Source organism: Chiloscyllium plagiosum, unplaced genomic scaffold, assembly GCF_037043375.1.
Source record: "Chiloscyllium plagiosum isolate Xiang-an unplaced genomic scaffold, Cpla_swu_hap1 HiC_scaffold_10, whole genome shotgun sequence".
NCBI lineage: Eukaryota > Metazoa > Chordata > Chondrichthyes > Orectolobiformes > Hemiscylliidae > Chiloscyllium > Chiloscyllium plagiosum.
The window spans coordinates 109,534,450-109,548,740 of NW_028270148.1; the positions used below are offsets into that span (position 1 = coordinate 109,534,450).

A 14,291-nucleotide genomic window follows, 5' to 3' on the forward strand; every position below is an offset into this window, starting at 1 on the left:
TAGAAATGCCGTATTAGCTCACAACATGGCATTGACACAGATTTCTCCGTCAACTGCTCCAATTTGAATTAAACTGATCAATTTTGTTTTGCAGCCAGTATGTCATGCGACGGGTTCTGTAGCTACCTGATGTCCGATGAAAATGCGCCTGTCTTCCTTGATCGCTTGGACCTGTACCAGGAGATGGATCAGCCCCTGTCCCATTACTTTATCAGTTCCTCACACAATACGTATCTCACAGGCAGGCAGTTCGGTGGCAAATCCTCTGTCGAGATGTACAGACAAGTTCTTTTATCAGGCTGCAGGTTTGTCTCAATATGCTTAGAAAAGATTATAGTCGCTCCATATCTGTTACTCAGGTACAGATTAAGAAAAGCATAATGTAACATCCGTGTGTAATTCTTCATTCGCATCTCTCCTATCTCATCCCATTGCCCCCTAGGACTCCTGATGAGTTTGGGACAAAGGTTAGATTTGTCTGTGTTGGGAAGTGAAACCAGATACTGAGTTCTGAAGAAGGGTCACTGGACCTGAAACGTTAACTCTGCTTTCTCTGACAGATGCTGCCAGACCTACTGAGCTTTTCCAGCAATTTCCATTTTTGTTTTAGATCTCCTGTGGACCTTTGGGATTCTTTCTTGGGCTGGGTTTGTGCTTCTGTCTCATAAAATTGGTGTCGTTGAGCTCAGTATCCTCCAACTCTCCAACCCCGTGCAACTCTCCCGACTGCCACCTCCACAGCCCTTCTGCCCAGAATACACTTCATGTCCTGGGGGTGCTGTCCCAAAGAAGCTCCCAGGATGCAATGATTTGGAATGTCTGTCATCATAGGTCCCATCTGGTTGATCTTCCCAGGGGGTGTGTGTGTTTGTCTTCCAGTTTGAGGGGTTCTGCACTTCATCTCCCCCCATCCCCCCCCCATCAACTCTCTTGCCAATTCTCAGGAACAAGACTTCACTGACCATGGAGTCCCAGGATGAGGAGAGAGAGAGGAGAAAGAGGGAAGAAAGAGTAAGAGATAAGGATGAAGTCAGTGAATGGTAAAGGAGGTAGATGAGGGCAAATAAAGACTAAAAGCGAAACAACTGTTTAAACAAACATCCAGCATAAATATTCTTTAATTTTCTTCACACCCTTGTGTTTTCAATCTTCATCCTCTCATCCTGGTAGCTGTTTTTCAAACTTTGATCACTCTTCGTAGCATTTGCTAAATTTCCCTCCCTCAACTCGGCTTGCATTCATATATTTTTTGACTGTGTTCTCCCATATCAGCCTGATTCGCTCTGGCTGAGTCTTTGCTTATTGTATTAACTTGAAAGCGGCACGGTGGCACAGTGGTTAGCACTGCTGCCTCACAGGGCCAGAGACCCGGGTTCAATTCCTGCCTCAGGCAACTGTCTGTGTGGAGTTTGCACATTTTCCCCGTGGCTGCATGGCTTTCCTCCCATAGTCCAAAGATGTGCAGGTTAGGTGAATTGACCATGCTAAATTGCCCGTAGTGTTGGGTGAAGGGGTAAATGTAAGGGAATGGGTCTGGGTGGGTTGCTCTTTGGAGGGTCGGTGTGGACTTGTTTGGCCAAAGGGCCTGTTTCCACACTGTATGTAATCTAATCATATTTCCCCACTGCCTTCTCATCCCCAACAAAGACAGTGCTAGTGTGTCATGAGCCATTTCACCTGCATTTCTTTCAAAGTGATAAGAAAACAAGAATCTCTTTTAGATAAAACAAGCAACTGAAACCTCAGTTGCTGTACTGACTTATAGTTTTGTTCTCCATCAACTTAAAATTAAATTTTTTAATAAATACATTGAACATTTAAGACAAATCGTCATTTGCTATGTGAGATAATACCTGTTTGTCTAATTTAAGGAAAGCTGAAATTGCACTAGTTTTGCATTTATATTAACTATGAGCACAAACTGTGATAATCTTTAAAATCACCTGCCACTACATAAAGCTGGAATTTTCACAACTGGTCTGACTAACATCAAGCAGAGAACCAAAGCCAGATCCAACTTAAAATCAGAGGAACTATAAGTTAGATTGACTTCCTTACCTGCATGGCCTAGTTAGAGAGAGTCAAGAGTGTGATGCTGAAAAAACACAGCAGGTCAGGCAGCATCCGAGGAGCAGGAGAATCTATGTTTCAGGAATAAGCCCTCCATCAGGAATTATCTTTCTAATGAAGAGATTATGCCCAAAACATTGATTCTCCTGCTCTTTGGATGTTTCCTGACCTGCTCTGTGTGTTTCTAGCACCACACTCTCGACCCTGATCTCCACCACACTCTTAACCCTGATCTCCACCACACTCTCGACCCTGATCTCCACCACACTCTCGACCCTGATCTCCACCACACTCTCGACCCTGATCTCCACCACACTCTCGACCCTGATCTCCACCACACTCTCGACCCTGATCTCCACCACACTCTTGACCCTGATCTCCACCACACTCTCGACCCTGATCTCCACCACACTCTCCACTCTGATCTCCACCACACTCTCGACCCTGATCTCCACCACACTCTCGACCCTGATCTCCACCACACTCTCGACCCTGATCTCCTCCACACTCTCGACCCTGATCTCCACCACACTCTCGACCCTGATCTCGACCACACTCTCGACCCTGATCTCCACCACACTCTCGACCCTGATCTCCACCACACTCTCGACCCTGATCTCCACCACACTCTCGACCCTGATCTCCACCACACTCTTGACCCTGGTCTCCACCACACTCTCGACCCTGATCTCCACCACACTCTCGACTCTGATCTCCACCACACTCTCGACTTTGATCCCCAGCAAACTCTCGACCCTGATCTCCACCACACTCTCGACTTTGATCCCCAGCAAACTCTCGACCCTGATCTCCTCCACACTCTCGACCCTGATCTCCACCACACTCTCGACCCTGATCTCCACCACACTCTCGACTTTGATCCCCAGCAAACTCTCGACTCTGATCTCCTCCACACTTTTGACTCTGATCTCCACCACACTCTCAACTCTGATCTCCACCACACTTTTGACTCTGATCTCCTCCACACTCTCGACCCTGGTCTCCACCACACTCTCGACCCTGGTCTCCACCACACTCTTGACTCTGATCTCCACCACACTCTCGACTCTGATCTCCACCACACTCTCGACCCTGATCTCAACCACACTCTCGACCCTGATCTCAACCACACTCTCGACTCTGATCTCCACCACACTCTCAACTCTGATCTCCACCACACTCTCGAACCTGATCTCCACCACACTCTCGACCCTGATCTCAACCACACTCTCGACTCTGATCTCCACCACACTCTCGACCCTGATCTCAACCACACTCTCGACTCTGATCTCCACCACACTCTCGACTCTGATCTCCACCACACTCTCGACCCTGATCTCAACCACACTCTCGACTCTGATCTCCACCACACTCTCGACTCTGATCTCCACCACACTCTCGACCCTGATCTCCTCCACACTCTCCACTCTGATCTCCACCACACTCTCCACTCTGATCTCCACCACACTCTCGACTCTGATCTCCACCACACTCACGACCCTGATCTCCTCCACACTCTCGACCCTGATCTCCACCACACTCTCCACTCTGATCTCCACCACACTCTTGACTCTGATCTCCACCACATTCTCGACCCTAATCTCCACCACACTCTCGACCCTGATCTCCACCACACTCTCGACCCTGATCTCCAACACACTCTCGACCCTGATCTCCACCACACTCTCAACTCTGATCTCCAGCATCTGCAATCCTCACTTTCTTCTCGTTAGAAAGAGGCCAATTTTTTTCAAAGATTATTCATTTGTCAGGATAAACTAAAATATAATCAGCCCTATCTGAAGTGGAAGACATTTAAATCTGCGTTTGCTGTGTTGACTGGCGTCAGTTGGCTAGGCAGCTGGTTTGCAATACAGCGTGATGCTAATAGTATGGGTTCAATTCCTGCTCCAGCTTAGGTTACTATGGGGGTTTCTCCTTAATCTCCCCCTCACCTGTGGTACGGCGACCCTCACATTAAACCACCAGCAGTCATCTCTCTCTTTAATGAGTGAGCAGCCCTCTAATAGGCTAAGACTATGATAACTTTATTCATTTAATACTCTACAATATTTAATATATCTGGAAGATTTATTGACAATTTTTAGTCTGTCTTTACGTAATGTCTACATCCGCATTCATGTTGTAGTAATCACCAAATATCCAGCAAATGCAATTACATTGTTTTATTTGCCTGAGACACTTGATGGGACAGTAGCACAAATGATGGTGACATGAACACACACATTTGTGTTATCAGAGTCCATAACCTAATCATTTGATCAGTAGCATAAGCACAATGCTGAACTCTAGCTGCTGCACTTTCTGTATGGTGCAGTCTTGTTGACCCTCTGAGTGTTTTTTTTAATTCCTCGTGGACTGAACCACGGAGTTAAGGCACTGCTGTGAATTGTATTTTAGCAGATGTTCTGAAGCTGCTAAATCACCTTGCCTATCAGTGCTCATCACTGAATGGATGACAGCCTGAAAAATACTGCCCTTGAAAGAACAACAGCTGTTGTGCATTGTAAATTATGCATTCACAAAGAACTTCTGGTGTGCTTGGCAAGGAATCTGCAACATGGGAGTTTATGGATAAAATCTATAATTTGAGGGATAAGAATTATGATTAATGGATATGGCTTTGGTTCTCTGCTTGATGTCAGTCAGACCAGTTATGAAAATTCTGGCTGTATGAAGTGGCAGGCTAGTTTTATGGATTATGACAGTTGTGTTAATATAAATGCTAAATCAGTGCAATTTCCGCTTTCCTTAAATTAGACAAACAGGCATTATCTCCCACAGCAAGTGGTGATTTGTCTTAAATGTTCACTGTGATTGTTAATAATTTTAATGAATAAAACCTCCCTTCAGTTGTTGCCTTTGGTCTCAGAAATGTTTGTGATACCTCAGGTGGGATAGTGTGCAGTTGAAATTGCCCTCTGCAATTTGTGAAATTAGCATATTCCTATCAAATTCTGTTCTGCTCTATTGCAACACAATTGTTAGCCTATTTTGAGCTGAAAAAGTTCAAGTTAAAGAATGGGTTAAAACAGATGCTGACACACTGTGCATTGGATAATGACTGCTGTTTCAGGCTTAAGGAAGCCAGAAATCTGCCTTGATCCATTTAATTTTCACTTTTTGGTTTTATTATCAATCATATTTTGTGCATTCAGATGCAAGTTATGCATTAATGATTAACATGGGGCTCTTTTAGCCCACATTCAATAAATACTATTAACATGTAATTTTGGCTGATTAATATGTTGGTGGTGAACTGAGACACAAATTGCTCAGTGTCTGTTGTGCAGCATTTTGGGTAGCATTTATTCAGAACAGAACTCCATTTATTATGAATGAACATTACATATGTTGTATCTTCGGAGCTGTTCATTAAACTTCAGCTGATTGTAACTTCTTTCCTTTGTTTAACAGATGTGTAGAGTTAGATTGTTGGGATGGAAAAGGGGAGGATCAGGAGCCCATAATAACACATGGAAAGGCCATGTGCACAGATATTCTTTTTAAGGTAAAGTTGTTGCTTGGAATAATCTTGTCTGAACAATGTTTTGAGTTTTCACATTTTCTACAGTGTTGATGTAAAGGTCTTGAGTCATGACTTGGGTTCTGAGTGTTAACATTCCACTGTACACATTTGCCAAGAAACCTTGTACACTTGGGATTCCAATATCGGAATGTCATCCTTGGACTATTTCAATAAATGTTCACTTATTGAAAAGCGTGAAGATCAACTTCTGGAAGATGTGGGTTTAAATCCTACTTACAGAATCTTGAGCATATCAATGAGACTAATACTCATTGGGTCACACAGCCGGGAAACAGGCCCTTCAGTCCAACCAGCCCATGCAGACCATAATCCCAAACTAAACTAGCCGCACCTGCCTGCACTTGGCCCACATCCCTCCAATACAAAATTTGGGGATTGCTGTGTTGTCTCTCAGCTGGGATCGGGTCAACCATCAACCAACATGGGAAGGCTGTGGCCTAGTGGTGTTATTGCTAAACAGTTAATCCGCAGACCCAGGTGATGTTCTGGGGACCTGGGTTCAAATCCCATCATGACATTTGACTTCGACCAAAGAAAATCTGGAATGAAGAGTCTAATGATGACCAAGAAGACATTGCTGGTTATCAGGAGAAAACATTGAGTTCACTAATATCCTTTAGGGAAGGAAACTGCTATCCTCACCTGGTCTGGCCTACATGTGACTCCAGACTCTCAGCAATGTGGTTAACTCTGGGTAATTAGGGATGGGCAATAAATGCTGTCCTGGCCAGTGATGTCCTCATCCCATCAATAAATTTTTTAAAAACTGTTATTGTTTATTTCGTCACTCTTTGTGAAATCATGCTGTGTAAAAATGAGCTGCTGTACGTTTTATGTTCCAACAATGATCATGCTTCAAAGGTACCTCATTGTTGCCAATTATAACACACTGAGATCATGAAATAGAAAATAGGAGTAGACCAATCAGCCTTTCGAGCCTGATATGCAATTCATTATGATCATGGCTGATCATCCAACTCAATAGCCTGTTCTTGCTTTCTCGCCATATCCTTTTTAGCCTCAAATGCCATATCCAACTCCTTGAAATTATACAATGTTTGGCCTCGACTGCTTTCTATGACAGTGAATTCCACAGACTCACCGCTCTTTGGGTGAAGAAATTTCTCCTCATCTTGGTCCTAAATACTACACTCTATATCCTTAAACTGTGGCCCCGGTCATTAGGAATATCCTTTTTGCATCTACCCTGTTACGTGAGAGAAATTAAAGTCTTTTTTTTAAGTCAATTCACCTAAATCATGGTCATAGAGATGTACAGCACGGAAACAGACCCTTCAGTCCAACTCGTCCTTGCTGACCAGATATCCTAAACTAATCTAGTCCCGTATGCCAGCACTCGGACCATATCCCTCTAAACCCTTCCTATTCATATACCCATCCAGGTGCCTTTTAAATGTTGTAACTGTACCAGCCTCCACCACTTCCTCTGGCAGTTCATTCCATACATGCACCACCCTCTGCATGAAAAAGTTGCCCCTTAAGTCCCTTTTAATTTTTTCCCCTCTCATCCTAAACTGATGCCCTCTAGTTGAGCAGAACATCAAAATTAAAGATCAAAAATAAAAAGTTGTAAGGTAAAAGTTCACTTGCCTCAGTGATAATTCATGATCGGGCATGACAAATTTAAAACGTTACCATGGGAGTGTTTTGTTCTGGATTGCCCATTTAATTATTAATCCAGTTGTCTCAGTAAATGTACAAACTTTAGATAGTATAGTTTTCCCATCGATCACAGGGTCATTTCTCAAATAATGCTTAATTTCAATTGCTTAGATTTGTGTCAACAAAAACCAACTTGACTTTCCAAATGTTGCATTCTAATTTTGCAGAGCGATTAGTCATTGAGTCATACAGCATGAAAACAGACCCTCCACTCCAATCAGTCCATGCCAAACGGAATCCCATACAAACCTAGTCCCATCTCCTTGCTCCTGGTCCATATCCCTCCACACCTTTCCTATTCATCAACCTATCCAAATGTATTTTCAACATTGCAATTGTGCCCACCTTCGCCATAGAGTCATAGAGATGTACAGTACGGAAATAGATCCTTCGGTCCAACTCGTCCATGCTGACCAGATATCCTAAACTAATCCAGTTCCATTTACCAGCACTTGGCCCTAATCCCTTTAAACCCTTCCTATTCACGTACTCATCCACAAGTTTTTTAAGTGTTGTAATTGTACCCGCCTCCACCACTTCCTCGGGCAGCTCATTCCATACACGCACCATCCTTTGCATGAAAACGTTGCCCCTTAAGTCCCTTTTAAATTTTCCCCTCTCACCCTAAACCTATCCCCTCTCATTCTGGACTCCCCCAATTCAGGGAAAAGACCTTGTCTAATTACCCTATCCATGCTCCTCATGATTTTATTAAACCTCTATAAGGATACCCCTCAGCCTCCGACGCTCCAGGGAAAACAGGCCCAGTCTGTTCAGCCTCATCCTATAGCTCAAACCCTCCAACCCTGGTAACATCCTTGTAAATCTTTTCTGAACTCTTTAAGTTGCACAACATCCTTCCTATAGGAGGGAGACCAGAATTGCATGCAATATTCCAAAAGTGGCCTAACCAATGTCCTGTACAGACACAACATGATCTCCCATGATACTCACTGCTCTGACCAATAAAGGAAAGCATACCAAACGCCTTCTTCACTATCCTATCTACCTGAGACTCCACTTTCAAGGAGCTATGAACCTGCACTCCAAGGTCTCTTTGTCCAGCAACACTCCCCAGGACCTTACCACTTAGGAAGTTCATTCCACACACAAACCACCATCTTTGTAAAAAAACAATTGCCCCTCATGTCTTTTTTAAATCTCTCTTCTCACACCTTAACAATATACCCCCAGCCTTGAAATCCCCCATCCTAGTGAGAAGGCAATGACCATTAACTCTATTTATACCCCTCATTTTTTTTATAAACTTCTATAAGGTCATAACCTCCTATGGAAAATCCCCAGCCTTTCTTTGTAATTCAAACCTTCCATACCCAGCAACATCCTGGTAAATCTCTTCTGAACCCTCTCCAGCTTAATCTTGTCTCCACTACCCTCTCAAGCAGCATGTTCCAAATACCCACCGCCTTCTGAGGAACAAGAGATCTCAAATTTCCTCTAAAGCCCGTGTTTCTCACTTTAGACTTGTGCTTTCTGGTCTTAATGGGGATGAAGGGCTTTTGCCCGAAACGTCGATTTCGCTGCTCCTTGGATGCTGCCTGAACTGCTGTGCTCTTCCAGCACCACTAATCCAGAAAGTATCTGGAAATGTTAACCTTATCAAGGACAACATATGATATTTGTAACTGCAACAAAAAATATGCCTTTGTAATTTGAGCTGTTTTTATTGTTGGATCATACAACATAGGCATCTCTAGTGCCCACATTTATTGTATTCAGGAGATGATGGTAACCTACCTGCTCAAACCATTGACGTCTATCTGGTGTAGATGCATCCACATGCTGTTTTGAATTTATAAGAAAAGGAAGTGGTTAATCTCTCAAGCCTGTTCCGTCATTCAGTGAGATCATGGCTGATCAATAGCCTCAGAGGCCTCTTCTGGAATACTGTGTCCAATTCTGGTTGCCCAGTTATAGGAAGGATGCTGTTAACCTCGAGAGGGCTCAGAAGAGATTTACCAGGATGTTGCCGGGTGTGGAACGTTTGAGTTATAAAGAAAGGCTGGATAAGCTGGGACTTTCTTCACTGGAGCATACGAGGCTGGAAGGTGACCTTATCGAGGTTTATAAAATCATGAGTGGTAGAGATAGGGTTAATTTTAGGTGTCTTTTCCCTGGGGATGGGGCGTTTCAAGATGAGGAGCCATGATTGATGATTGCGGTATAATTAATGTTGGGCGATTGACATTTCTGACAGTGAAATAACACAGAGGGTCACAGAGATTTGATTTATTATTGTCACATCTACCTAAGTACAGTGAAAAGTTTGTTTTTGCTGTCAGTGCAGGCAGAATTTAATAAACAAAGACATATAGATCGTAGGGTGTTAGACAGAGCAAGGCACATAAGGTTGTGGCTGCACAGAAGTTGCACAAAAGCAAGATCAATATTAGATTTGAAAATAGAGATGTCCATTCAGCAGTCTAATAACAACAGGGACGGAGCTGTTCTTGAATCCATTGGTACGTGTGTTTAAGCTTCTGTATCTTCTGCCTGACGGAAGAGATTATAAGAGACTGTTACCGGGTTGGGACTCTTTCACGTTAAAAGAGACTCCAGAAGCTTGGGTCATTGTTATTTCTGAGACATCAGAGGTTATATCAGCCTTATTTAAAATGTGTAATGAAAATGTCATTTTGTTGGTAGGATGTAATTCAAGCCATCAAAGAAACAGCATTTGTGACTTCTGATTATCCTGTTATCCTGTCCTTTGAAAATCACTGCAGGTAATGTCTTATGTGAAGTTTAATAAAATAGGTTACTGCTTTTAATGCTGTGAGACACAATCATGACTCTGACAATTATTTCTATTTTACAGTAAACCCCAGCAGTACAAGATGGCCAAGTATTGTGAAGAAATCTTTGGAGAGCTTTTACTGAAGCAGCCCCATGAACTCCATGTAGTATGATTGCCATTTTTACATTTTTTTGTATATATTGTTAAAAGCCATTGGAATTTAAACCCCTCTTACAGAATGTTGCAGTGGACAGGCAGTGCAGAGAACCTATCCACCATTTCTGCCGCGACCGTGTGACTGGAAATTCACGTCTCTGAGTCCAAGCATTCTGGTCCCCATTCCACAACCTGAGCACTGACGCTCCTGTGCAACACCGAGGGAGGGCCACACTGTCAAAGGTGCTGGCTTTCGAAAGCCGGGTACAACTGTGTCAGTGCCTTCCTTCTCAGGTTTTCGATGAGGAGCACAGAGCCCCTCCTCAGTGTCGCAGCCAATTTTTATCCCTCAATCAAAAAAAAACTGATGATTGTCACATTACTGTTTGTCAGAGCTTGCTCGGTGCAAATTGGCTGTGTTCCCTACGTTACTGCTGTGACTACACTTCAGAAGTACTTCATTGGCGAGCAAGTGCTTTCGGATATCATGTGGCTGTGAAAGGCGCTATATAAACACAATTCCTTTGATTGCTTTACAGCTTGAAGCTGGCCGACCTCTGCCATCTCCCAATGATCTGAAAAGAAAAATACTTATCAAAAATAAAAGATTAAAACCTGAAGTAGAATCAAGTAAGTTTGGAAATGAGTAAGATCTTAACTAGATGATTGAACACTAGATGGTTGTGGAACAGGTGTTTGGAGTGGTGACTACCAGCAGAATCCAGTTGTCTCAAGATCAAAGTTTACAACTTGTCAGAAAAAAAAAGAACAATAAATGAATAAATCTGATGTTAGGTCTCATTAAATTTGTATCTTATAGAGGTTCTTTTACAAACCTCAGAACTTACTAACCTGCAATATTTGTGCAGTAATATTAAAGTTCCTTTGAAGAATTAACTTGTCTGAAATGTATACTCAGGCACTGACCTTCATTCTTGATTCATCGAGTCACACAGCACAGAAACAGACCCTTCGGTCTAACCAATCCATGCTGACCATTATCCCAAACTAAACTAGACCCCATCTGCCTGCACTTGGCCCATATCCCTCCAAACCTTTCCCAATCATGAACTTATCCAAATGTCTTTTAAATGTTCTAACTCTAACCACATCCACCACTTCCTCTGGAGGTTCATTCCACACACAAATCACTCTCTATATAAAATGGCTGCCCCTCGTATCTTTTTATTATCTTTCTCCTCTCACCTTAAAAATATGTCTTGAAAACTCCCACCTTAGGAAAACACACCTGCCATTCATCTTATCTGTACTCCTCATGATTTTATAAACCTCTATAAGGTCACCTGCCAACGTCCTATGCAGGGAAGGTCATTGTCTAGCCGCATTAATACTAGAATGTTAATTAGAAACCCAGCTAATCTTCTGGGGACCCAGGTTCAAGCCCTACCACAGGCAATAAATGCTGGTCGAGCCAACAGCACAGGTAATGTTGGAGGCAAAATGAACCTTTTGTCGCAGCATTGTAGTTGGTTGCATTATTGTTGTGGTATTGTTTTGTTACGATCTGCCCGTACTGCGTGCAAAACAGAACTTTTCACTGTACTTCGCTACATGTGACAATAATTGATCAAATCAAAAACAGAAAATTACACTTCCACTACTTGATATATTAGCTGTGGAATAGGAGAGGACCATGCATCATACACACACATACACACACACGCATCTTCATTGCCTGCGAGGTCAGTCTGTAAAATTGTGATCCTGTTGAATGCATTCTTGGTAGTTTGATGTCACTTTATTTTACGAAAGTTACAACAGGTTCAATATCCTCTAACATGGTTAGCCTCTCTCGAAAGGGAAGCGTACAAACATTGACAGGAAAACAATTTTAAAGTTAATCATTTGTTTCTGAAAAAAAAATTTAAAATAAGTCTGAAAAGACATGAATTCCTTTAGTGATATCTGCAGCATAATAGTTAGAGATTCTAGGGATAAGGGTTCAAATCTCACCATGGTAGCTGGTGCAATTTGAATTCATTTAATAAAGTTGAAATTGAAAACTAGTAACAGTTTTGCTTATTTGGCTTATTTTCAGCTTTTAATCTGCTTTACCATTCAAAAACAATGAAATTGCAGTGGTTGCTGGAAATCAGAAACAAAAATAAACAAAAAACCGAAATTGATGGAAAAGCTCAGGTGGTCTATGGAGAGAAAGCAGAGCTAATGTTTCGGCTCGAGTGAGCCTTCCCCAGAACAATTCTCAGTTGAATTTCTCTCCATACCTACTGCCAGACCTGCTGAGCTTTTCCAGCGATTTCTGTTTTTGTGGAACGTGAGCACCACTGACTCCGTCAACATTTATTGCCCATGCTAGGTTGGCCTTGAGAAGGTGGGGGGTGAGCTGTCTTTTTGAACTGCTGCAGTCCATGTGCTGTAGGCCGATCCACAATGCTGTTAGACAGGGAGTTACAGTTTAATCCAGTTTCATCTTCACTTCTTAATCACTTGATCCAACTGAAGCACATGCAAAACCCTCTGACGAGATTTCAACAAATTACAAAGAGTTGATGAATACATTTTTTTAAAAAAAGTTCAAAAACTTCAAACAGCAGCACAGGAGGGTGTTGTGAAATAACTTGGCTGCAGCTTGGAACTTAAGCAAAGTTATCTCACCTCCAGCATAACCACCACTATTAGCCAAACATTGCAGGAGGTCTTCATAATGTAATAAAAAATGTCAGTGAAAAGTGAATTCTCTCTGTTAGCTACTCGTCTAATATTTTATAAATCAATCTTATTTTTAGAGCAACTTGAAACTTTTAAAAGGCTAATGGAAGGTGGAGAAGCACCCAGTCCAGCTAGTATGCTTGAAGATGAAAATGAGGAAGAAACTGAAAATGGTAACTGTGTTTAAAAATGTTGGCATTAATAATTTTTGAAAAAAAATTTATTGTCCATGAGAGCAATTAGTTTGAATGGTCGTAATTTTTTCTTGTCCTACATTTCTAGCTGACCTGTCTCCGAATTCTGGTAAGAAAAGTAGCTGTGGATAAATAATTGGGTCTGATAAAAACTGGTTTATTCCTATTTTGGAATAGTGTTGGAGGTACTGTAGCAATCTTTTGGAAGCGACACATTATGAAGCACTTAAGCTCTCTCGGTTTTCACAAGTCTGAAATTCACACAAGTCATTTCAGTGACTAATGGAGAAAGCATGCTACCCGTTCTGTAACAGAGAATGAAACCTCACATAATCAGGTAATGCAAAACAACATCAATTACACAATAGGTCAGAACAAAAACTGGACCTAATTTTGATGTATATTGAACATTTTAACGTTGGTTTAATTTGTTTAAACCTCAAAACCCGCTCTCTGGCTTGTTTTCTCCATATCACTTTGACCGAATCTAATTTATTCATCTAACTGCACCATTTCACTCTTGAATGAGATGCAGCACTCTTGTGGTGGATCCTATTGAGAATTTAGGCTGACTTTTCTATATATATGCACACAAAACTCTACTATGTGTATAAGGAATTAAAATTATCCATCTTTCTGAAATCACTTTTATTTAAAGATGTTGGTGTGTCAAAACTGCAGTATGTGAGCAGAGGTTATGGAACAATACAATTGGATGACCAACCAAATTGATGAACCTATTTATTTGTAATTTTTCTTTGATGTAATGAAATTGAACAAACTGTTTCATATTGAAGTTATCACTGTGATTAGCAATGGGTTTAGGTCAAAAGAAAGAGTGAATCACCAACTCTTTAAAAACTCAAGTAACTTGAGTGAAACTGCACTCAATTAACCACAGTCTGTCAGTCCTGAACACTTGCAGCAGTCCTGGACAGCTTAATCCTCTGCATGTTGGAAGGTGTTGGGATGGGAAGTAGTCATGCACATGACATTTCCTGAGAACATGTACTTTTTCAAGAAATACTGCTGCCTGAGCCTTTCACAGGCAAATGGAAATTGCATGCTTGTAGAGATAGTTTTACTTCATTGATCTGATTACAGATCATTCCAACGATCTTTGCTTTTCGCCACACTTCAGCGTTTTCGTGGGTGCTTTAAATCTCAA

At 42.0% G+C, this 14,291-nt stretch overlaps 1 protein-coding gene across 13 annotated transcripts in view; it reads left to right on the forward strand.

Moving 5' to 3' along the window:
• Positions 1 to 14,291, forward strand: part of plcb4a (phospholipase C, beta 4a) — a 546,496-nt gene that overhangs the window by 368,687 nt on the left and 163,518 nt on the right. For 11 of the 13 annotated variants that reach the window (XM_043696592.2, XM_043696591.2, XM_043696594.2 and 8 more), the window contains 7 exons: positions 95 to 305; positions 5,509 to 5,602; positions 9,992 to 10,071; positions 10,164 to 10,248; positions 10,778 to 10,868; positions 13,007 to 13,102; positions 13,212 to 13,232. In XM_043696592.2, the coding sequence (XP_043552527.2) occupies positions 95 to 305; positions 5,509 to 5,602; positions 9,992 to 10,071; positions 10,164 to 10,248; positions 10,778 to 10,868; positions 13,007 to 13,102; positions 13,212 to 13,232 (678 nt within the window). The remainder of the gene's footprint in view (positions 1 to 94; positions 306 to 5,508; positions 5,603 to 9,991; positions 10,072 to 10,163; positions 10,249 to 10,777; positions 10,869 to 13,006; positions 13,103 to 13,211; positions 13,233 to 14,291) is intronic. The other 2 variants (XM_043696595.2, XM_043696593.2) reach the window with 1 other exon arrangement.